Source organism: Harpia harpyja, chromosome 3 (assembly GCF_026419915.1).
Source record: "Harpia harpyja isolate bHarHar1 chromosome 3, bHarHar1 primary haplotype, whole genome shotgun sequence".
Classification (NCBI taxonomy): Eukaryota; Metazoa; Chordata; class Aves; order Accipitriformes; family Accipitridae; genus Harpia; species Harpia harpyja.
This window is the reverse complement of record NC_068942.1, coordinates 69,556,604-69,576,128: the sequence shown is the minus strand read 5'-3', so window position 1 is coordinate 69,576,128 and position 19,525 is coordinate 69,556,604. Positions and strand designations below refer to the sequence as shown.

The 19,525-nt window shown below is 44.4% G+C and overlaps 1 protein-coding gene across 1 annotated transcript; it reads left to right on the top strand.

Moving 5' to 3' along the window:
* The first annotated feature begins 281 nt into the window (after positions 1-281).
* DEGS2 (delta 4-desaturase, sphingolipid 2) lies at positions 282-19,525 on the top strand. The gene is made up of 3 exons (XM_052783156.1): positions 282-369; positions 10,530-11,272; positions 17,894-19,525. The coding sequence occupies exons 1-3, from the start codon at positions 288-290 to the stop codon at positions 18,035-18,037; spliced, it is 969 nt and encodes a 322-aa protein (XP_052639116.1). The 5' UTR covers positions 282-287; the 3' UTR covers positions 18,038-19,525.

Below are 19,525 nucleotides of genomic sequence, written 5' to 3'. Positions count from 1 at the left end.
CCGTCTCCTGCCCCCGGGCACCCTCTCTCCCCCCAGCCCCTCCTTGCACACCCCAGAGGGGCTCTGCAGCTCCCCCAGCTCCCCGCACACCCGAGCGGAGCCGCGCAGCTCCCCCCCCCCGTCCCACGCATACCCGAGGCTCCCCCCGCGGCCGCCCCGCCGGGGCGCAGCGCCGGTGCCCGCCGGAGGCGAGAGGCGGGCGGAGGCAGGAGGCGGGCGGGGCCGCCCCTCCGCCGGGCGCGGAGGTATAAGGGCAGCGCGGAGCGGCGCGGAGCGCAGCGGGAGCCATGGGTAACCGTGTCACCCGCGAGGACTTCGAGTGGGTCTACACGGAGCAGCCCCACACGCAGCGCAGGAAGGAGATCCTGGGTACGTCGAGGCGCTCGGAAAGCGGCCGCCGTCGGGGCGGGCGGCCGGGCTGGATCGCTCCCCTGGACGGGGAGGGGCGGGCGGAGCGGGGCTTCCGCGCCGGGTCCGCCGATGTCGGTGCCGAGAGCGGCTCGGGGCACTGGCCGGGCTGCGGAGAGCGGGGGCTGCGGCCCGGTGGGCTCGGCGGGGTGTTTTCCCCGGGGGGGTGCTGCTCTCCCCGAGCCTCCCGGCGCAGGCTCGCCTTCTGGAGGCAGCGGAGAGGCACGGCGGGGCCGCCGGCGGCCGAACGGAGCCCTGCTGCACCCAGCTGGGTCACAGGGGCGGCGGGGCTGGCCGCGGCGGGGTGACATTGCGGGGCGATCCACCGCACCTGCGGCCAGGGCAGCGTCCAACGTCCGCACCGCCCCGCCCCGCGCCCCGGGCTGGCGGCAGCGGCCGGCAGCGGGGGGGGGGACCGGGCGGGCCGGGCGGTGGGCGGCTGCGCTCCCGGGTCTGCACGGTGCGGGGGGTGGCTGGGAGTCCGCCTGCAGGCACGTTTTCCCAGCGTCTTGGTAGTGCAATAAAACAAATGAGGATGTGGGTGAGCGTTTGCGAGAGAACCGCAGAAAGTCCCCGCTGCTTGTTAGGGACCAGGTACGCTCTTGTACTGTACAGCCGGCGTTTACCTGCGTACACGAGTGTGTTGGGTTGGGAGGTTTTTGCTTTTGGTTTGGGGGCTTGGGTTTTTCCGAAGATAGTTTCTGAGAAGAACTAAAAATTCAGAGTCGTTGCAGAATATTGTTGTGTATCTCCTGAAAATATATTTTCAACATTTTATTAATAAAGAAGAATTTTTTTTTTTGGCTGTTTTTATTTGGGTTGTTCGGTTGCGGTTTTTTCTTCCCTCTAATGAGTAGGATAAAGTTGTTAAAGATCTTTTATGAAGGAAGGCACTGCAGCTTGTGGCTGACGTGCTGCACGGGGTCTATGGTATTGGGGTGTAGTTTCTTAACTCCTCCACAAACTAACAGATTAATCCAGGATTAATCTAAATTACAAAAACATTTCCGGTATAGCTGTGGTGGTGGAATATCCTGGTCCAGGTTTGAATTATATCCAGGAAAATAATCATTATTTTGCTATGTAATCATGATAGAGAGTCAAATGATGTCATTATATAAAATGATGCTTCTTAGTGTCATGCTACTACTCATCCTTTCAGTCAAGGGGACTATGTTTTGCTGAGCTACGGGTAGGAGTGTGTATGGTGGGTCTCTCCCCTTGCTAATCTCTTGCTTTCCTGATCTTGCTATAGAGTGGGGACTGCAAACCATGATGGAAGTTGTATTCTAAGGAGGTACTGGAGTGGTTGGACTGCCTTACCCTTGCTGCAGCGAACTCTTTTTAGGACCTTTCAACTGCGTACTTGCAGAGGTTTTGCCCCCACTCTCTTTGGGTTCAGAACAAGCAGTTGGAATCAAGGTCCATCTCCTTCCTCGCAGCTCCCCCTGCCCCAGCTGTGGGAGCAGAAGGAAGGGCATAGAGAAATACAACATGGAAAGAGAGACATGGAAGATGTGGGCACAACAATCTGTGTCTGTGTCTGACAAGGCAGAACGGATCGTGAAACTAGTCTCATGAATACCAAAATATTACCAAAAGTTATTGAAACTATCATGGTATCCCATATGATACTGCTATAATGATCACCACTGTATTATTCAAAGCCTGAGGGTCAGCAAACCCCTGATATCTAGAGTATGTACTTACCAAAGTGTCTAGTGTCTATTGAGCTGGAGTGCACTGTAAGAATCTCACATACGTATGAACAAATATCTGTAAATATCCATGTATTTTACGTTTTTTTATATAGCAAGGCCTTGGGGACAGCATTCCATACTGGTAAAGGGAGCGTTTTCCTCCCAATAGGTTAATGATTTAGTTGCTACGCACTGGAACTTGATTGTTTTCTGCTTAGGCTGCAGCTTTTTGAAATGTTGGTCTCTCTCAGGCACGACTACTTGGATTTAAGTGCAAACTGAAATTATCCGTTAGGAAAAAATATATGCGCAAACTGTCAAACACATAAGCAGTTTCTTTCTACGTAAGTGGTGTTTCCTTGGGCTGTTGCCCCAATATGTTCCTATAGAGCAACTGTCACAAAGTTGTATGTCCTGACTTGAGAGTTAGTAGCCCAGGTGTCTATAAGACTTTTGTAGTCAGTGACAATATGTCTGAATGATAACTCTGTGAGTCCAATCCCCGTACCATGAGCAGGGACATATTTCACTAGCTCAGGTTGCTCAAAGCCCTGTCTAACCTGACCTTGAACACTTCCAGGGATGGGGCATCCACAACTTCTCTGGGCAACCGGTTCCAGTTGAGCAGCAGAGCTATGAGCTGTGTATATCAACTGGGCTGACTGGAAGCTGGCTTATGGCAGGACACTGTTGCACTAGATGAACCTACTAGGGATGTGATTCCTAATGGCTATAATTATACCAGCAAATAGATCGACATTTTGTGCAAGGGAGGGATGATACTTTCTCTCTTACTTCTTTGTAGTATCTTGCTCTCAGACTCTAGGTATTAAAATGTAGCTTGTGCTTGGTACTGTCTAGGTGCCAACTGCTTCTAAGTTACTGTGGAGATCTCTTGCCAAGCTGGCACTTCGACCCTGATCACGTTATTTGTGTTCCTGAACGCGTTATTCACGCCCTTCGGTTTATGAAATTGAATTGTTTCATTGCTGTTCTCTCACCCTCTTGTTTATGAAAAGCCTGTTACTGCCTCATGTCAGGACTGAGATTTGTGTAATGCTGCAGTGAGCTGTGTTAGGGAAAGACCTGGCTAAAAACTAGCTTGATAGAACAGTTTTTTCATCTGGATCTGCTTAGCCTTGCTGTATAGTTATACAAATGCTATTAGAGGGAGAAATAATGTAGGGTGTAATGTAAAGGGGATATGTACTTCTAGTAGAAATAAGATTTCTACTTCAGTGGCAGTAAGGGTCTGTTGGATTGAAACACTTGGAGAGCTATGGTCTTGCACAGTGGGAAGTGTTGGTGTTTGTTCATTCTTGAGAGAAGATGAAAAAATCATTGCTCAATTGCTGGTAACACCATAAGCACACAATGAATGGTCATTTCATCTGCAAACAGTTTTCCAAATGCAAGTAATGAGCAATTTGTTGTGGGATGGAAAGAATGAGATCTTATTTGTGCTGTGGGTCGGATCTAACTTTGTAAAATTACTGTAGGTTTGTCAGAAAACGTCTTGCCTCACAGGATCCTTAGGGAAGCACTTGTTTGCTGCTGAAGATGAGGGCTGAATCAGTGTTGCTCAGGGTAGGCTAGGAGTGTCTGAGTATGATCTAACATCCAAGAATAATTAATAATTATATAGTTGGTTCTTTGGCAAGTTATTTTGGAGTGGAGATGGTGCAAGTGTTTTATATGTGCTTTATCCTATAGAAAGACTGAGACGTTAGCCTGGGGGGGGATGGAGGGGGCGGGGGCAGGGTGAAGGTAGAACAAAATAAAAAAGCCAAAATCCATTTTATTTTAGCATTTAGCCTATTTGACTATAATAGCTTCCAGCTCTGCTCGCTTATTCAGAGATTAGTCTGCTATTTCTTCCAGCTGACTCTTCTGTTGCCTATTTAAACCTCACATTTATGAAAATTCTGATAAATTGTACCTGCTGAAATGTGCAAGATGTGTATCTCCTTAGCTTAAATCAAAGCTCTGAATTACACATGCTTCTGGCAAAGAAACTATGAGTTTGTTTCCCCTTTATGCTGCGGTACGTGGGCACACTGCTGCCACTGATGTGCATGTTCTCTGATGAGCGCATTCAGAATAGCTGCGATCTCAGTGCTCCTGCCAATTCCCTGTGGGGATCACCTATAAAATAAATCACATGAGCAGAAAGTCACTGGTTTAGGAGCTTGTGCTGAAAATGTATTAAGTGCAACTGAAGGCTTCAGTTTACTCCATGTTGCAGGTTTTTTTCAGAGGGAGCCGGAAGCCCTCTTTCTAGCATTCCTACATCCCTTTACTCTGAACCAGCTAATAAACAAGCATAAATAAACAGGTCATAGCTGCTGTCGTAGTGATGTGCTGACATCATCCATCTCCGTCCACACCGGCAATGTGCCACTATTGCCGTGCTTTGCCTCTGGTGGCCGCTTCTGGGTGACCCGACTCCCTTGGACCAGCTAGCACAAACCAATTTAGGAGCTTGTGGGTGGCAAACACAACATTAAGACCCTTGTCTTTGCACAATGGATATATAAAACTTCAGTGTAGTTAGTTGGGCCATAAAGGTTTCTTATTAGTTTGCATACTGGAGGGGGCAGGAGACTGTGCAAAGCCAGAAGCTTTTGTCATGTATGTTGTCCTCTGTGTGTGTCCTACTTGTGTCCTGGCTCATGTGTGGTTTGAATTAATCACAGAATGGTTTGGGTTGGAAGGGACCTTTAAAGGTCATCTAGTCCAATCCCCCTGCAACGAGCAGGGACATCTTCAACTAGATCAGGTTGCTCAGAGCCCCGTCCAACCTGACCTTGAATGTTTCCAGGGATGGGGCACCTACCACCTCTCCGGGTGACCTGTGCCAGTGTTTCACCACCCTTATATTTATTCCTTATATCTAGTCTGAATCTACCCTCTTTTAGTTTAAAACCATTACCCCTTGTCCTATTGCAACAGGCCCTACTAAAAGGTCTGTTCCCATCTTTCTTATAAGCCCCCTTTAAGTATTGAAAGGCTGCAATAAAGGTGTCCCTGGAGCCTTCTCTTCTCCAGGCTGAACAACCCCAACTCTCTCAGCCTTTCTTCATGGAAGAGGTGTTCCATCCCTCTGATCATTTTTGGGTCCATCCTCTGGACCTGCTCCAACAGGTCTTTCCTGTGCTGAGGGCTCAAGTGCGCTGTGCTGTTTATGGGCATGTTCATGAGCCGAGCTGCTAAAAGCCAAAACACTATCGTGTCAGCAAACAGACTTCTTTTGGGTTTGGGTTTTTTTTGGTACAAATACCAGCTCCAGCATAGGGCACGGGGTACTGAAGCTAACATCCTGTGCCTGGTGTCTCTTATTTGTTCTGGCAGGGACTCATAGTTGATAGAACGTAGTCCGGGACAGCAGCATCACAGAGATTTTTTTTTTTTTTTTTTCGCCCTTTCTCTTTAACAGGCCTTCTGAAAGTCTGATACTGATAGTATCTCCACTTTGACTATACCTGTATGCTGCACTTGTGGTCAAAATAAAAGAAGATGAAGAAATTCAGTTTCTTCTTTTGTTACTACTAGTTTCTCGTGGATGTGGGCAGGGCTGCTGCTCCTTTAAACCTCCATCACCTCTGTGTTTGTGGACAGCTCCTGCTCTTGCCCACATCCAAATCCCATGTATGCCAAAATGTGCAAGTGCTAAGTATGTCGTGTCACATCAATGAGAAATTGTGTCTGGTGCCATCACTGAGGTCTAACTGGGTCTCGCCTGAGTCATCTCAGGAACACTGTCAGTGGGAATAGAGGATGAATGAGGGTTTAGAACAAGATATTTGCTGTCTCCTGAGGAGGAGGAACACCAGGACCTAGCGACTGACGGCTTCTCCAGGAACAATTACTCCAACCCTAACTGAGGATCACTGTAGGGCTATGGCGAGTGGTCCTGGATCTCCAGAGAGGAACATCAGGGCAAAAAAAGTGTAGTCAGAGTAATTTACCAGTAGTGTTTCAGAGTGAGGCATGCCTCTAGAAAGGTGACTGATGCTTGCACACACCAGTGGAGTGATCTCTGTGAAACATTAATTCAGTAAATGAGTTGTTTTAGAATCGTGAACGCTTCTGAAAATATACTTGCAGCATTTGTTCTCTCTTGACTGCTCTTCTTTCATCCACACTGTTGTACAAGTGGGAAATGCTGTCTTTCATCATCGTGGTACAGATTTCAGCTGCTCTGAGGTAATGGTATAGAGACCATGGAGCTGGCTGGGCAGAATTATTAACTACATCTACCCACTGTACTAAAGTGCCTGCACTGCTTTTGCAGTGTGCTGACCTTGGAGACAGAAAAGTCATGCTTCTGCACTGCTGTACATCTACACCAGTATCCCCACACTCCAAATGCCAGTACATTGGCTTAGTCTGGACAACTAGAAGCAGTGCATGTGGATAAGCTGTCTGCTGGGCTGAGCTAACAGACTTTCTCAATAACCTGGAGGCTGGAGAATGTGCTGTGGAGACATCAGAGTAGCTGGAACCGTCCTGGTCCCGTTGTACTCTAAAGGGCAAATCCTGGTCCCATGTGGTCACATAGGGGAGGGGTGGATGCAAGACGTTATCTAGAAGGGCTGAATGATGGTTTGGGTTTTTTTTCTTCTGTTCCTGTGCCCCCTCCATGCCATGATTGTGCATAACAAAGAGCTCAGTATAGATTACATTTTATGCCCATTGTCATGTATTAGCCCTCACCCAGTGCTTGTTGGGAAGCAATGGACTCTGGCCATATAGAAGCTCATCATTTTTATAATGGAAAAGTGCTCAGGAAGACCAAAATGGAAGCAATTCAGGAAAGAGCAGCATGATGAAAATCTCTGGTCAGATGCCTCATAGTGTGAAACAGTCTCAAGAGTGGAGAGTAGGTGTCTTTATTGTGTGGTTGCCACAGGTCTGATAGTCCTTTATGGCTCCTGGTTCAGCACTGCACAGTAGCCCTGTCTCTGATTCTCTGTTGCCTTTGGGACGTGCAGATGGCTGATGTCTGGTTTGCACAGTGCCTACGGACACTTGTCACAGCAGCCTTACAGGGTTGTCCAGGTTTTTCAACTGTAAGTGCTCTATCTTGCCTTACTAGTATTCCTTCAGCTAACTGCAAGGCATGAACACGAGGGAAAAATGAGATACATGTTTATGTTGTTCCATCTTTGCATCAGCACGTTATATATAAACTTCTGTCATCAGTATCGCTTAATCTGAGATTAAGCGTGTCTCACTGAAAAGTGCTTGGCCTCAAGTTTTGAAAGGGTCAGCTTTCAACATTTTGCGTGTGAAGCGCTCCTGAACCAAACAGTCTCTGACAGGCTACTGTGCCAGCGAGGCTTTTAGCCTCCAGTGAGCCTAGCAGTCCCACCTGTCAGCCTCCCCGAGGTTTCTACATGCCATGGAAATGGGAAGGGTTTATCAGTATTAATGATAAACAGACACAGTATTGTGGGTTAACTAGTATGCAAAGATTTCCTGTTGGAGAGGAGTTAATCATGTGTTGAATTTAATATTAAACCCTAGCAAGTTACTTAATAGCTGTCACCTGCGACAAATGCAATCTACCTGCATTGCTGCTTGCAGACACTGTTGCTGCCAGTTGGCAGTTACTACTCTGAAACCTCTTAAATGTAATCTGCAATCCTTGTTAGCTGCCACAAAAAGAAATAGGTCGAAAACTTTCATTGTTCTCAAACTACAATATAAAGCATCTCTTAGTCATTTTCCCATCCCATTAAAACTTTTTTTCTTGGTCAAAGTGGCCTCAATTTGACCAGGCTGAGGAACAGATTTGGTTGTTTTACATTTCTTCATCTCTTCTGTTGACTGCAGTAACTTATCTCTACCAACTGCATGACTGAAAATTTGAAGTGGCTTGATTTATTAAAGGGTTTTCTGGGTGTTGGACAGATGCCCCTAAGCAGGACATTAAGCTACATAAAATTGTATTTCTGTAACAGATTTTCTGACCAGGTCATTATATCAAGTTATTCTTTAGAGTGGATATCCCAGCACTTTGTGTAAAAAAAATTTTGGTACCTGTCTAGGTACCAGAGAACGATTTCGAGCACGTTAGCATTTCTAGTGTGAAAACCATAATTTCAAAAACTGTGAAAACAAGGACAAAACCAAAACAGCAAAACAACCCCCCCTGGGCTTTCCAGAGATTTTTATCAAAAAGTTTGGCTAACTTCAGAAAGACATGAGCTTTTACTAGAGCTTCCCCTCCACTTAGAAAATCTCTCTCTTGTCTGAATACTCCTGTCCTGGTTTCAGCTGGAATAAAGCTAATTTTCTTCTTAGTAGCTGGTATGGTGCTGTGTTTTGGATTTAGGATGCGAATAATGTTGATAACACACTGATGTTTTAGTTGTTGCTAAGCTCTGTTTATACTAAGTCAAGGACTTTTCAGCGTTTCAAACTGCCCTGCCAGCAGAAGCTGGGAGCACGCAAGAAAGTGGGAGGGAATGCAGCAAGGACAGCTGACCCAAATGAGCCAAAGGGGTATTCCATACCATGTGATGTCATGCCCAGTATATAAACTGGGGGGAGTTGGCTGGGGGAGCACCGCAGCTCAAGGATTGGCTAGGCATCCATCAGCAAGTGGTGAGCAATTGTATTGTGCATCACTTGTTTTGTATATTCTATTATTATTAGTAGTAGTAGTATTTTCCATTCTTTTTCTGTCCTATTAAACTGTCTTTATCTCAACCCATGAGTTTTACTTTTTTTTACCCCCAATTCTCTCCCCCATCCCACCTGGGTGGGGGGGAGTGTGTGAGCAGCTGTGTGGTGCTTACTTGCCAGCTGGGGTTAAACCACGACATCTCCTCATGGTGATTTTTGCCCCCTCATCCTCACAAGAGGAAGAATTGAGAATATCTCTTTTCTCATCATCTTTCACAGCACTTGTCTAATCTTTATTGTCTCTAACCTCTGTCAAGCTGGGCTGAAGTTGGCCAACAGGCTCAAAAGTTGTTGGAAGGGTTGCAGGGCGTGACCACATCAACCTTCTTTAAGTAGTGCTTCATCTCTCTGAGCTTCTGCAAACTTCTCAGGGTTCACTTCTATAAAAAACCTTCTCTGCGTCCTGCACTCAGTACCTGCCACTGCTTGCAAGGTCACATGAAGTTATGTGTATTGTCTCCAGCGTTTGTTTATAATATATACAGCTGCATGATTGCAAATCATTATAATCTGATTTTATTACATTGGTATTATACTGTGACAGTCAGATGATATTTACTTTTATATTCATAAAATGGGCCTATTAAACTTACAGGGACACACTGTGTAACCTCAGGGTTCAGAATGAGTGACTTGTCCTACAGTCTTATCTGTGTAAGCTGTAATTATTGAGAAATGCAGAGTATGAGTTAAAGGAGGGAGGCCAGTAGGTGGGTAAAAGCCATAAAACAGTGAAAAAATTCATGTGCAAGTTAATACTGGAAGTGGCAAGTGTGGGTTTGTAAAGAAGAGACCTGAAGCAATGAACAGCACCTAGAAGATAAGCTGTACTTCTGTGTATTTTCTTTTTCTTAAAAGGACAAATGAATGGCCAGTAGAACCAAAGATCAGCAAGCTGGTCCTGGCCTGACACAAGTCAGACCTGGCAAGCTTAGCCCGTGTGTCTCTGATGCTGTATTGCAGTATTTGTGAGGCTGCATGAAGCTGTTGTGTGATTATCTATGTGACTTTCATGCCTGGTTTTGGTATGTGACTTGGAAACAGGCTAATTAATGGGAATAGAGAAAAAATTTCTGTCTTACAAATTCCTGATAATATTGCTGACTTTCTTGTAATGTTACCATGTGCAAAGAGCTGTACATGTTGTAAGCACTGGTGAACACTCAAATACTTAGGAATTTTTTTTAATGCTACATTTGTCATCTAGCCACAGAGCAAAACCTGGCAAGCCTGTTGCTCAGCCCTCTTTCCTCTGCTAGTATGTCTGAAGCAACAGTGTGAAAAGGGCTACAAAGAAGGCAGTTGCATCCCTTTTGTGGAAAATAGCATCTGGACTCGGCAAAATAAAAAAGGAAATTAAAAACTCAACAGAAGGTGCTTCTTAGAGCTTAAATCTGGTGGGTTTTGGCATACTAATACTCATCATTGTGAAGCAGTACTCATCGTTGTGAAGGCATATGATGCCACATATTGACCATCGGGGTAATTTTTTTTTTATATGTCTATATATCCCTCTATATGTCAATCACAATTGGACATGTTGCTGGAAGTGAGAATGGAACCTGTACGTTAGTAAAGCTCTCACTGTAGTGGCAACCGTACTTTGGAATTGCTATTTTCTAAAAGTAGGGCCTCAAACATAGGGTGATAAAAATAGAGAGTCCCAGTGGTGATTACGTTTACTTAACTGTGATCTAATGAGATTTTTCTCTGCATTTTTCTCTTTAGCAAAATATCCAGAGATCAAGACTCTGATGGGACCAGATCCACATTTAAAGTGGATTGTATCTGGAATGGTTTTCATGCAGTTTCTAGCATGCTACCTGGTGAAAGACTTATCTTGGAAATGGATTTTCTTCTGGGCTTATGGTTTTGGGGGTTGCATCAACCATTCACTGACCCTAGCCATCCATGATATTTCACACAACGTCGCCTTTGGGAATAAGCAGGCCAAGTGGAACCGATGGTTTGCAGTCTTTGCCAACTTGCCGATTGGCATCCCTTATTCTGCCTCTTTCAAGAAGTACCACATTGACCATCATCGGTACCTTGGTGGGGATAGCCTGGACGTGGACATTCCCACAGACTTTGAGGGTTGGTTCTTCTGCACACCACTTCGGAAACTGCTTTGGCTTTTCCTCCAACCGCTGTTCTATAGTCTGAGACCACTGTATGTGAACCCCAAAGCAATTACACGGATGGAAATTTTTAATGCTCTCGTCCAGTTTTCTATAGACCTTATAATTTACTACCTTTGGGGGCTCAAACCTATTATTTACTTAATAGCAGGTACGATTCTTTGCATGGGTGTACATCCCATTTCTGGGCACTTCATAGCAGAACACTACATGTTCTTAAAAGGGTATGAGACATACTCTTATTATGGACCTCTGAACTGGCTCACCTTTAACGTAGGCTACCACATGGAGCATCACGACTTCCCCAGCATTCCCGGATGCAGATTGCCAATGGTAAGTATGGCATGAGCATGAGTGAATTGGATTTTTATAAAAGCTGCTAAACTGTCTCAAAGAAATCACTCCAAATCATAGCAACGGATCAATTTTAAAAAGAAAAAAAAAAGAAAAAAGAAAGCTTTTTAGATTTGTTTTGAATTCTTTCATTTTAAGCAGGAGATTGAGAGAAATGGCTGCCAAGCTGCTGTAATATTTAGTTTATTTGATGGAAACAAGAACATCTGACCCTCAGAGGCCTTGAGGACTACTTTTTGCATGATAAAATCCTCCAACGATGCTCTAAATTTCTCCGTTTCCTTCCCTCAGCCACCAGGTTTTGTCTCTTTGAAAGTTTAAAGGCCCATCTAAAGTGAAGCAGGTGGCAGTTACTACTTGGGATTTGTTTAATGATCAATCTGCTAACTATATTGCTTGATTAACATCAAACAAAAGTCTTTCTATTTTTGAGATGACATAAGTATTGGGGCATGTTCCAGCCTGACACAAATAGCACTAGAAAATAAAGCCCCACTCTACATGACTTGTTTTAGCTCTGCTGCCCCACCCACAGAAACTGAGGATACCTGATCTGTCATTGGGAAAGTGCTGTGGCTTTCCTCTTTTGAAAGTCAAGCTCCTTTTTGTTTCTGTTTTATCAGTTGTGGGAATCAAATTTGCAAAGCCCAGGTGTCTAGGAATGGTTTTCAATCTCCCTCCAGGTATGTAGCTGCTCTCCTAGGTTTTAATACAAGGGTTCCTCAGCAGGTGCTCACAGTGTTAGGGGTACGTGACTTCGAAGTACTTACATACAAATCCTCTGGCATAGTAGGAAGGAAACATCTTCTGTCTCTGGTCTGATGCAAAGTTGGCGGCTACTACTGCAACGTCCTCATGAGGTGGAGGTAGAGCTGAGGAATCTAAGGTTCAGGAGCTGTGACCTCCCCACTGCTGCGTAACACGCACAACTTTTACAGTGGTATATCCAGGCAAAGCCTGCTTTGTGAGTTAATGTTGTTCATCACAGAAACGCTGTCTGAGAGGAGGTTCAAAACAAGAAGAGAGTTTCTTTTGGTGTAGAAGAGCATGGAGAGCCTCCACCTAGCCTGCAGTTGTGTTTTAACACACCTCCTTTACTGCTGAAGTTCCGTCCTGGAGAAGCTGGCCATTCCTGGTGGGTTCAGAGCTGCTGGTAAAGCAGCCCACGTTCACAGGTGAAGTTGTCCTGTCAGGCACTCCCATTGCCGATACACCCGAAAGCTCAGCTGGGAAGTGTATGAGTTTAGCTTTAGTTTCAAATGTTCAAACTTGTTAGATAGGCTTAGATACTTAGATTACTGAAATGTAAATAGAAGAAGAGAAGGAGCTTAGCTCTGTATCTTACACGAGGGAGGTGAGTGACTAATTGAACTTGCTGGGACTGTTGGTCCAGACCTGATTGAGACCTGAAAAGCTCTTCCCCACCCACACCACAAATAGTTCAGCCTAATTCCTCGAGGCAGTGCAGCAGCTGGAAGTGTCTGCCCTCCTGTGTAAAGAGGATAGAGTTATTAGTTGAATTTCATGGGCTTGGGTTCATGTGTTTCTAGCTCTTGGGCAACTGAGACTTGCACTGCTGGTGGAGGAGATATGGGGCTTGTCAATCGTTGTTGCCTGACAGAACTCTATGGAAAACTTTGAGTCTTTGAAGAGTGATCAATTACAAGTGAAAATCTATTAGGAAGTGAAAATCCTTTGGCAAAACCATTACTGTAGAAAATCCCTTGTCCATTAAAACAAGTTGGTTATTCTTTTCTGCAAATTGAGAAGAAAAATTCTCTGCCTCTTTGGTGGAAGGAGATAAGGGGACAGATCCTCTCTGGATAGCTTTAAAGTTTGAACTTCATAACAGGTAGCGATAGAAACCTCCCCTCACTCTCCTCTGCTTAACCTCCCAGCAAATTCTTCACTCGGCAAAGGTCTAGTTTTTTCAGATCTAGTCTCTCGGGCACTTGAATTTCTAATAGTTGAATTGTGTAATATGGATGACCTCTCGGTATAGCTATTTTTATTTTTAATTATTGGCAAGTAGAAAGTGGAATACAGATCTTTATTTGGTTTCTGCATGATTGAGAGCAGGGGAGAAATAGGATCAGAGAATAACTGGATCTTAATCTTGAAAAGTAGCTGGCTCTTCCACTTGCTTAACAGAAAAGTGAATTCAGCTTTGTCCTTTGTTACAGGTGTGTCATTCAGAATGATCTGAGTAACGTGTTTGCCACTGGAAAGACCTTTACCCTAGAAGTGTGACAGATTTGAAAGAGGAAGAATCAGGCTGTGCTGTAAGCTTATAGGTACTAAAGATGAGTGACATGAGTGTGCAGTAAGAATTTGTCCCACTAGTATAATGAGAGATTACACAAGAGACCATGAAATTTAACATTATAATGAAGGACCTGCTCTAAAAAAAAACCCTGTAGACTTGGGACTAGATTAGTCTTTGCATGAAGCCTTAGAACTATAGAATTGTTTACCAAATGAGTAAAAAGATCCATCCTTCATTATCTGAAGGATTGAATATACTTATGGAGAGAGGGGACGGGAGGAGGAACCCAGTACTCTTCCTACAAACTGCAACAAGAACTGCAGCATTACCAGAGGCAAACTAGTTACTCATTAAGCTTGTGGGAAAAGGAAAAGACATGGTATGAAACCAGATTTATTAGACAGACAAGACTGGAAAACATGGTAGATGTGCTGGTGTTGAATTGCAGGTTTCATTAACCCTGTGATGGCTAGGAGGACTAGCTTGAGTGCTCCCCCCAGTCAAGGACTATAGAGGGAACTTCCGTAATATGCCTTCCAGCATTCTAAACATAATTTTCCAGCTTCTTATCATAAGGATCTCTAGCTTCTGTATAGCCCTAGGACAAAGGGTCTATAACAGCCATGGTGAAATATTAGGTTGCATTTTACTCTTGCACCTATGAAATACAATGGAGTAGGATTGGGGTCCTGTTGCTGTGCTCTACAAGCACAAAACCAGAAGCAAAGTTTCAGTCTAAAAGATGTGATTTCTTACCTACCACCTTGAGCTACTTGAAGAAAAGCCTCAATATACCAGGTGCCAAGTGCCTGTATAAGCTTCTTGCAGACTTTGCAATCTCGTTATCCTTCCATGATAACTTCTATTCACAAACTAGCAATGAGTTAAGACAGTTGAGATCTGTAAGGAGGAAGGGAGGGAGGAATTGAAGCAAATGGACGATCTCCAATGCAATATGGAGAGCTTGAGGGGGAAATCAGGCACAGGATTTAGGAATACTTCGTCACAGTGCCATCCTCTTTGAGACGATCTATGATCTGGCTGCAGAACTTGCTACCTGGAAACTGCCATCCGCAGGTTTTGTACTGCACCCAGCGTGCAACATGGAGGATGACTCTTCCAGCCTCAAACATACTTAACAGATGTAGTTTAATGTTGTATTTAAAAGGGAATCTGCATTAAAACCCAATTACTTTCTGCTCTCCCTCCCCCGCCCCAATTTTCTGGTAGGAGGAGATAATTTTGTTTTACATATGGAGATGCCGAAAGAAATTACAATACATGAGCTGGTTTTGTCGGGGAAACTTTTGCGTAGATCCATTGTAAAAGAGAAGCCACTTTTAAAATTCTTGCCTGCCATGTGATAGCAAAATGGGAACATGCACCTAAGAAACCTCCTTGTCTTTTCCGTAAGAAAACTGTTCAGAAGTCCTCCCTCTAACTGCATTCATTAAATTTTCCCTTTTCCCCATTCCTTTCTCACAAATATTTTATTGCAGTTCACCTTCTCCTCTCCGTTGTTTCTGTACATCTCATACAGTTGTCCTGCCCAGAGCACAGGGAACTTGCCAGTGGGACAAGTGCTGCCTGCCTTCGGGCACGAGGTGCTGCTGGGCACAAAGCCAAGCAGAGCAAAGACCTGCTTTGTATAGGTGTGAGTCACTGTCCTACAGCTGATCTAGGGTAACACACTCCCGTGCGAGCCCCTTGTCATCTCTTGTGGTTTCCATACCGACCTTCTCATTCAGAATGAGCTGCCACCGTAATCTGCAGGAACGTGCTAGATGGATACGCTTGGTGAACAAGCAACTCCTCCACCACCTGATGCTGGCCAGCAGCTTGCCAGCCGTGACTGGGCTGCCTGCTTCCAGAATATGGTGTGTATGATCTTCTTCAAAATTCACTGCTGGCTATTTTGATAAATCATCTTAATTATCAAATAATACTTGTATTCTGGGTGCCTATTTTAAATCTGTAATACAACCACAGAATATGCATATGGAATATATTTAAGTGCAAGTTTCCAGACCTGTATGTTCTGTCCACCTGAGCTCTTCAGCACTATGCCCAGACTACATTGCTGCTCTTGTTTGCTGAAAGTGCGGAAACTATTGGGCTGAACATAGACAGACAGTGTATTGGCCTCTTCTCTGAGCCATTTTTTCCTACTTCATCACTGGGGTCCTTTTTAGTTAGCCTTTGGTCCAGAGGGCACAGCCGCTGCCTGAGACGTTCCTAGGAGCTGAATTGGTTTCTGTGAATCTCCAGCCCTCTGCTTCCATGTGCAAGGGGCAATACACAAAGACTTTCTGAAGCCCTCATAGTGGTCAGAGTCTAACATGATCAAGAGCTCTGCAGAATAATGTGACTAGCTGAGAAAACATGTCTGGTTCAGTCCATTGTTTCTATGGGCAAGAAATATATGGAGGTTCTGGAGAAGAGGGGAATGGTAGGCTTGGCATATGAACTTTGCTAGTATAGATGAGGGCTGAATTACTGTTCCAAGTCAAAATTCAGGCAGAACTTCTAAAATGGAGGTAGGAGGGAAGGTCTGTAAACAGCACTGTGCTAGGGAATGACCATATCAGAGCTGGAGTGAAGCTTTTGGGGTTGGGTATCTGAGACCCTCTTTGTGTTTGCATAAGGCCTCATTAGTGGCTTTCATTCAAGGGAGTCAAGGGAGCTTACTATCTAAATAGTCCTCCCTCTTATCCTCTGGCTATTTCAGTTCACCCAGCTGTGAAAAGGGAGGATACAAAACCCACATTAAATTATTTCTGACTGTGGTTACAGAAGGAGCACAGTGAACTAAATTTGCATCTCCAGAGATCTTACCCGGTGCCTGGAAATCACCCTTCTTCCAGTTGTTAACAAATACCTCTAAGGGGAAATGCTGATATTGTCTGAATCCCACTGAAAATGAACAACATTTGAAGTACAGACCAACACTTCAAAGCAGGATATAGGGAATTATTAGGAAGTCAGAGCTATTCAGTGAAAGGCAGAATACAATCAGACCTGAACTGAATCTTCCACCTCCAATGCAGCACTACCATGCCACGAGCACAAGGAACGCGTACGGGCTGAGGTACAGAGCTAAAAGATCTTAATGAAACTTGTACGTTACCCAACCTACCTCACAGGGAAGTATCTGTAAGGAAGCTGAATTAACGAGGAAACTAGCAGGGAGCTGTACTGGTTTATAATGTAACTTTTGCTGGGATTCTTACCTTTTCACAGTCAAAATGCTGTGTTAAGTTTCCACCATTACACCTTGGATGCTGATGAGATCCTCCTCCCAGATGACAATTTCTGTGTAACCCTTTTGCTCTTTACTGGAAGTCCATGCTGTGCTCAGCATAGCTGGCTTTAAAATTCTGCAGGGTTTTTAAAGAGAGAAGTCAAGGTGTCCAGCAAGACAACCTACTCTAGAATAGAGCTTTGTTTGTCTAGGAGGTGGGGCTGTAATAAAACCATGCCCAAGCAGCTTATGTGCAAGGGAACAATAGTTAACAGACTTTGCTGCTTCATAAGTGTGTTCAAAAAGCAGAGCATCTAGGTGGAGCAGGGACTACTGATAACCTGGGAATCCTGGGAATCCCCATAGTCCCCTGAACCTGCCAGATCTGAAACCTCTTTGTCCTCTGGTTCTGGCCTTACTCCCACTACAAGCACCACCCCCAATGATGCACAATGCTTCTCTGATGGCAACAGTCTTAAGACTTGGGGATTTGTAACAGGGATGAAATTTTATTAGACTTGTGATCTAATAATGAATCTTGCAGCATTTTTAACACCAGACTGAGGAGAACGGACCGCCCCTGCAATTTCCTCTGCTTGCTGGAGGAACCCGTCTCACGGATTTGTATCACAGTAGCAGAATGGAGGAAAGAAAATGAAGTGTAGGCAAGGCTGTGTCTGGCATTTTCTCAATTGTTATTTCTCTCCTACACGGAACCCTCAGCAGATTAGTATTACGAGTAGCAAACAGGGCTTTAAATACAGCATGTTGGAGTCTTGGCAATGTATAAGGTGGATTAGTCATCTCATTGTGGAGATCCCCCCACCTCCGAAATGAGAGAAAATAGTTCTGACTGAAGGCAGCGATCCATCATCTTTCAAATTCTGACATTGTGAGGCAAAACTTACATCAGAAATCTGCTAAGAAGCATCTAAATGTATTTAAGTACATCTCATTTGGCTGAACTTCAGAAGCTCACAAGCAATAACAAGTAACTTCAGGTTATGGCTGTGCTATCAGATCTGAATGTGAAGACTGAAACACACCCGACCCTGTGCAGCTAAACAGCTCGTTCTCTCTCTTCTTCTTCCAGGTGAAAAAGATTGCAGCAGAATATTACGATAACCTCCCACATCACCAGTCCTGGATTCGAGTTCTGTGGGACTTTGTGTTTGATGACGCTATTGGTCCTTATTCAAGGGTTAAGAGACTATGCAAGCTGGCAAAAGAAAGCTAACGGACTAGCTCCGCCTGCTGCATTGGTGTTTTGTTTGTTCATTTGAATGACTGGAGTTTTCTGCAGAAGTAGAAGGATGTTTGTGTGTGCTGAATTAGCGTTGGTGCATGCTCCTTAGACCAAGAGGATGAATGTGAAAATGAAGCAATTGGATGCACTATTTTAGACTATTGATACTTTTTAATAAAGGATATTTGCGTATGTAACCCTGAGAAACTAGATTAGAGTGAGCTATGATTATATGAACCTTTGGTCTAGGCTTAGAATTAACTTCCTGGGCCACGTGTGCCTAAGTCTGCAATGGAGAATGCTTGGTGCGTGTATGTGTGAGCATGCATGTGCGTAGTTCAGGACTGGTTTCTCTTCATGCCAGATTAGGTGTAGATGCTCTGCGTGCACAGGACTGTGGAAGCAGGGGGAGGACTGGCACGCAGTAGTAAATGATACTTTCTGGAGAACACAGGGGTGCCTTTAGCTCAATGTCTTATCTAATACCTTCTGATAATTGCTGGTAGCAGAGGTTTTATATATGCAATGGAGTATGTGTATATTTTTGTACATTTGTATCATTATTTTAGCAGCTGCTGTTTGACCTTTATTCAAGGCTTTGTCTAAACCTTTTCTGAATGCATTTCTGTTCTTAGGATCTAATACTCAGTGTAGCTAACTGGCAGAGCTGAACTGTGGCGTGGAGAAACCCTTCCTTTAGTCTTCCACTCGCTGCCTGATCAGCAGCATGGATGCGCTCCTGGAGGAACTGGGTGGTCCTTTCTCACTCACCTTTTCAACAGTATTCATGTTTCTCATCCTTTTCCTCACTGTAAGTTCTTCAGGGAATTACATTAAAATTACAAAATTTTAATTGCTGCTTGCCAAGGTTGTTAATATTCCTGATCACTTTTCTTGGTCTTCTCTATATTATACCCCTTTCTGTGAATAGGAGCTGGGAGTATGTGTCAGTGAAGACATGGAGACCTTATAGTGATATTTGTTACTAACTGCTTTCAGAAAAATTGTAACTTTTTTCCTCTGTCATTCAAGGGGCACCAACTTGACATTTGGGAAGCACATGATACTCCAGCTATATAGAAGTTGCCACTGATGGCGTTAAGGGGATATACCTGGAACATGGATCTGGGGTTGCTTCACTCCCTACGTGTCTTACTTTGTGCTATTGACATTAACTTTCATCTGTCATTTCTACCCGCCGGAACAGTTAAATATTCCTGCCTGTCCTCTCCACCTATAAACTTCTGGCTATCCTCAATAATTCTGTATCATCAAAAAACTTCATCACCATGCCTTTCTCCAAGCAGAACGATATTTTGGGAGTCGGGAGTTCAGATGCCATCTAATAACTTCCCTCCACCCTGGAAAGCTGACAACTTACGTCTGTCCTTACTAAGTGGTTAATAGAGAGATCTATAAAGGTCCTCTTATACTCTAACCCTCTAACAGTTTAACAACTTTGTTTTCTTCTGGAAATCC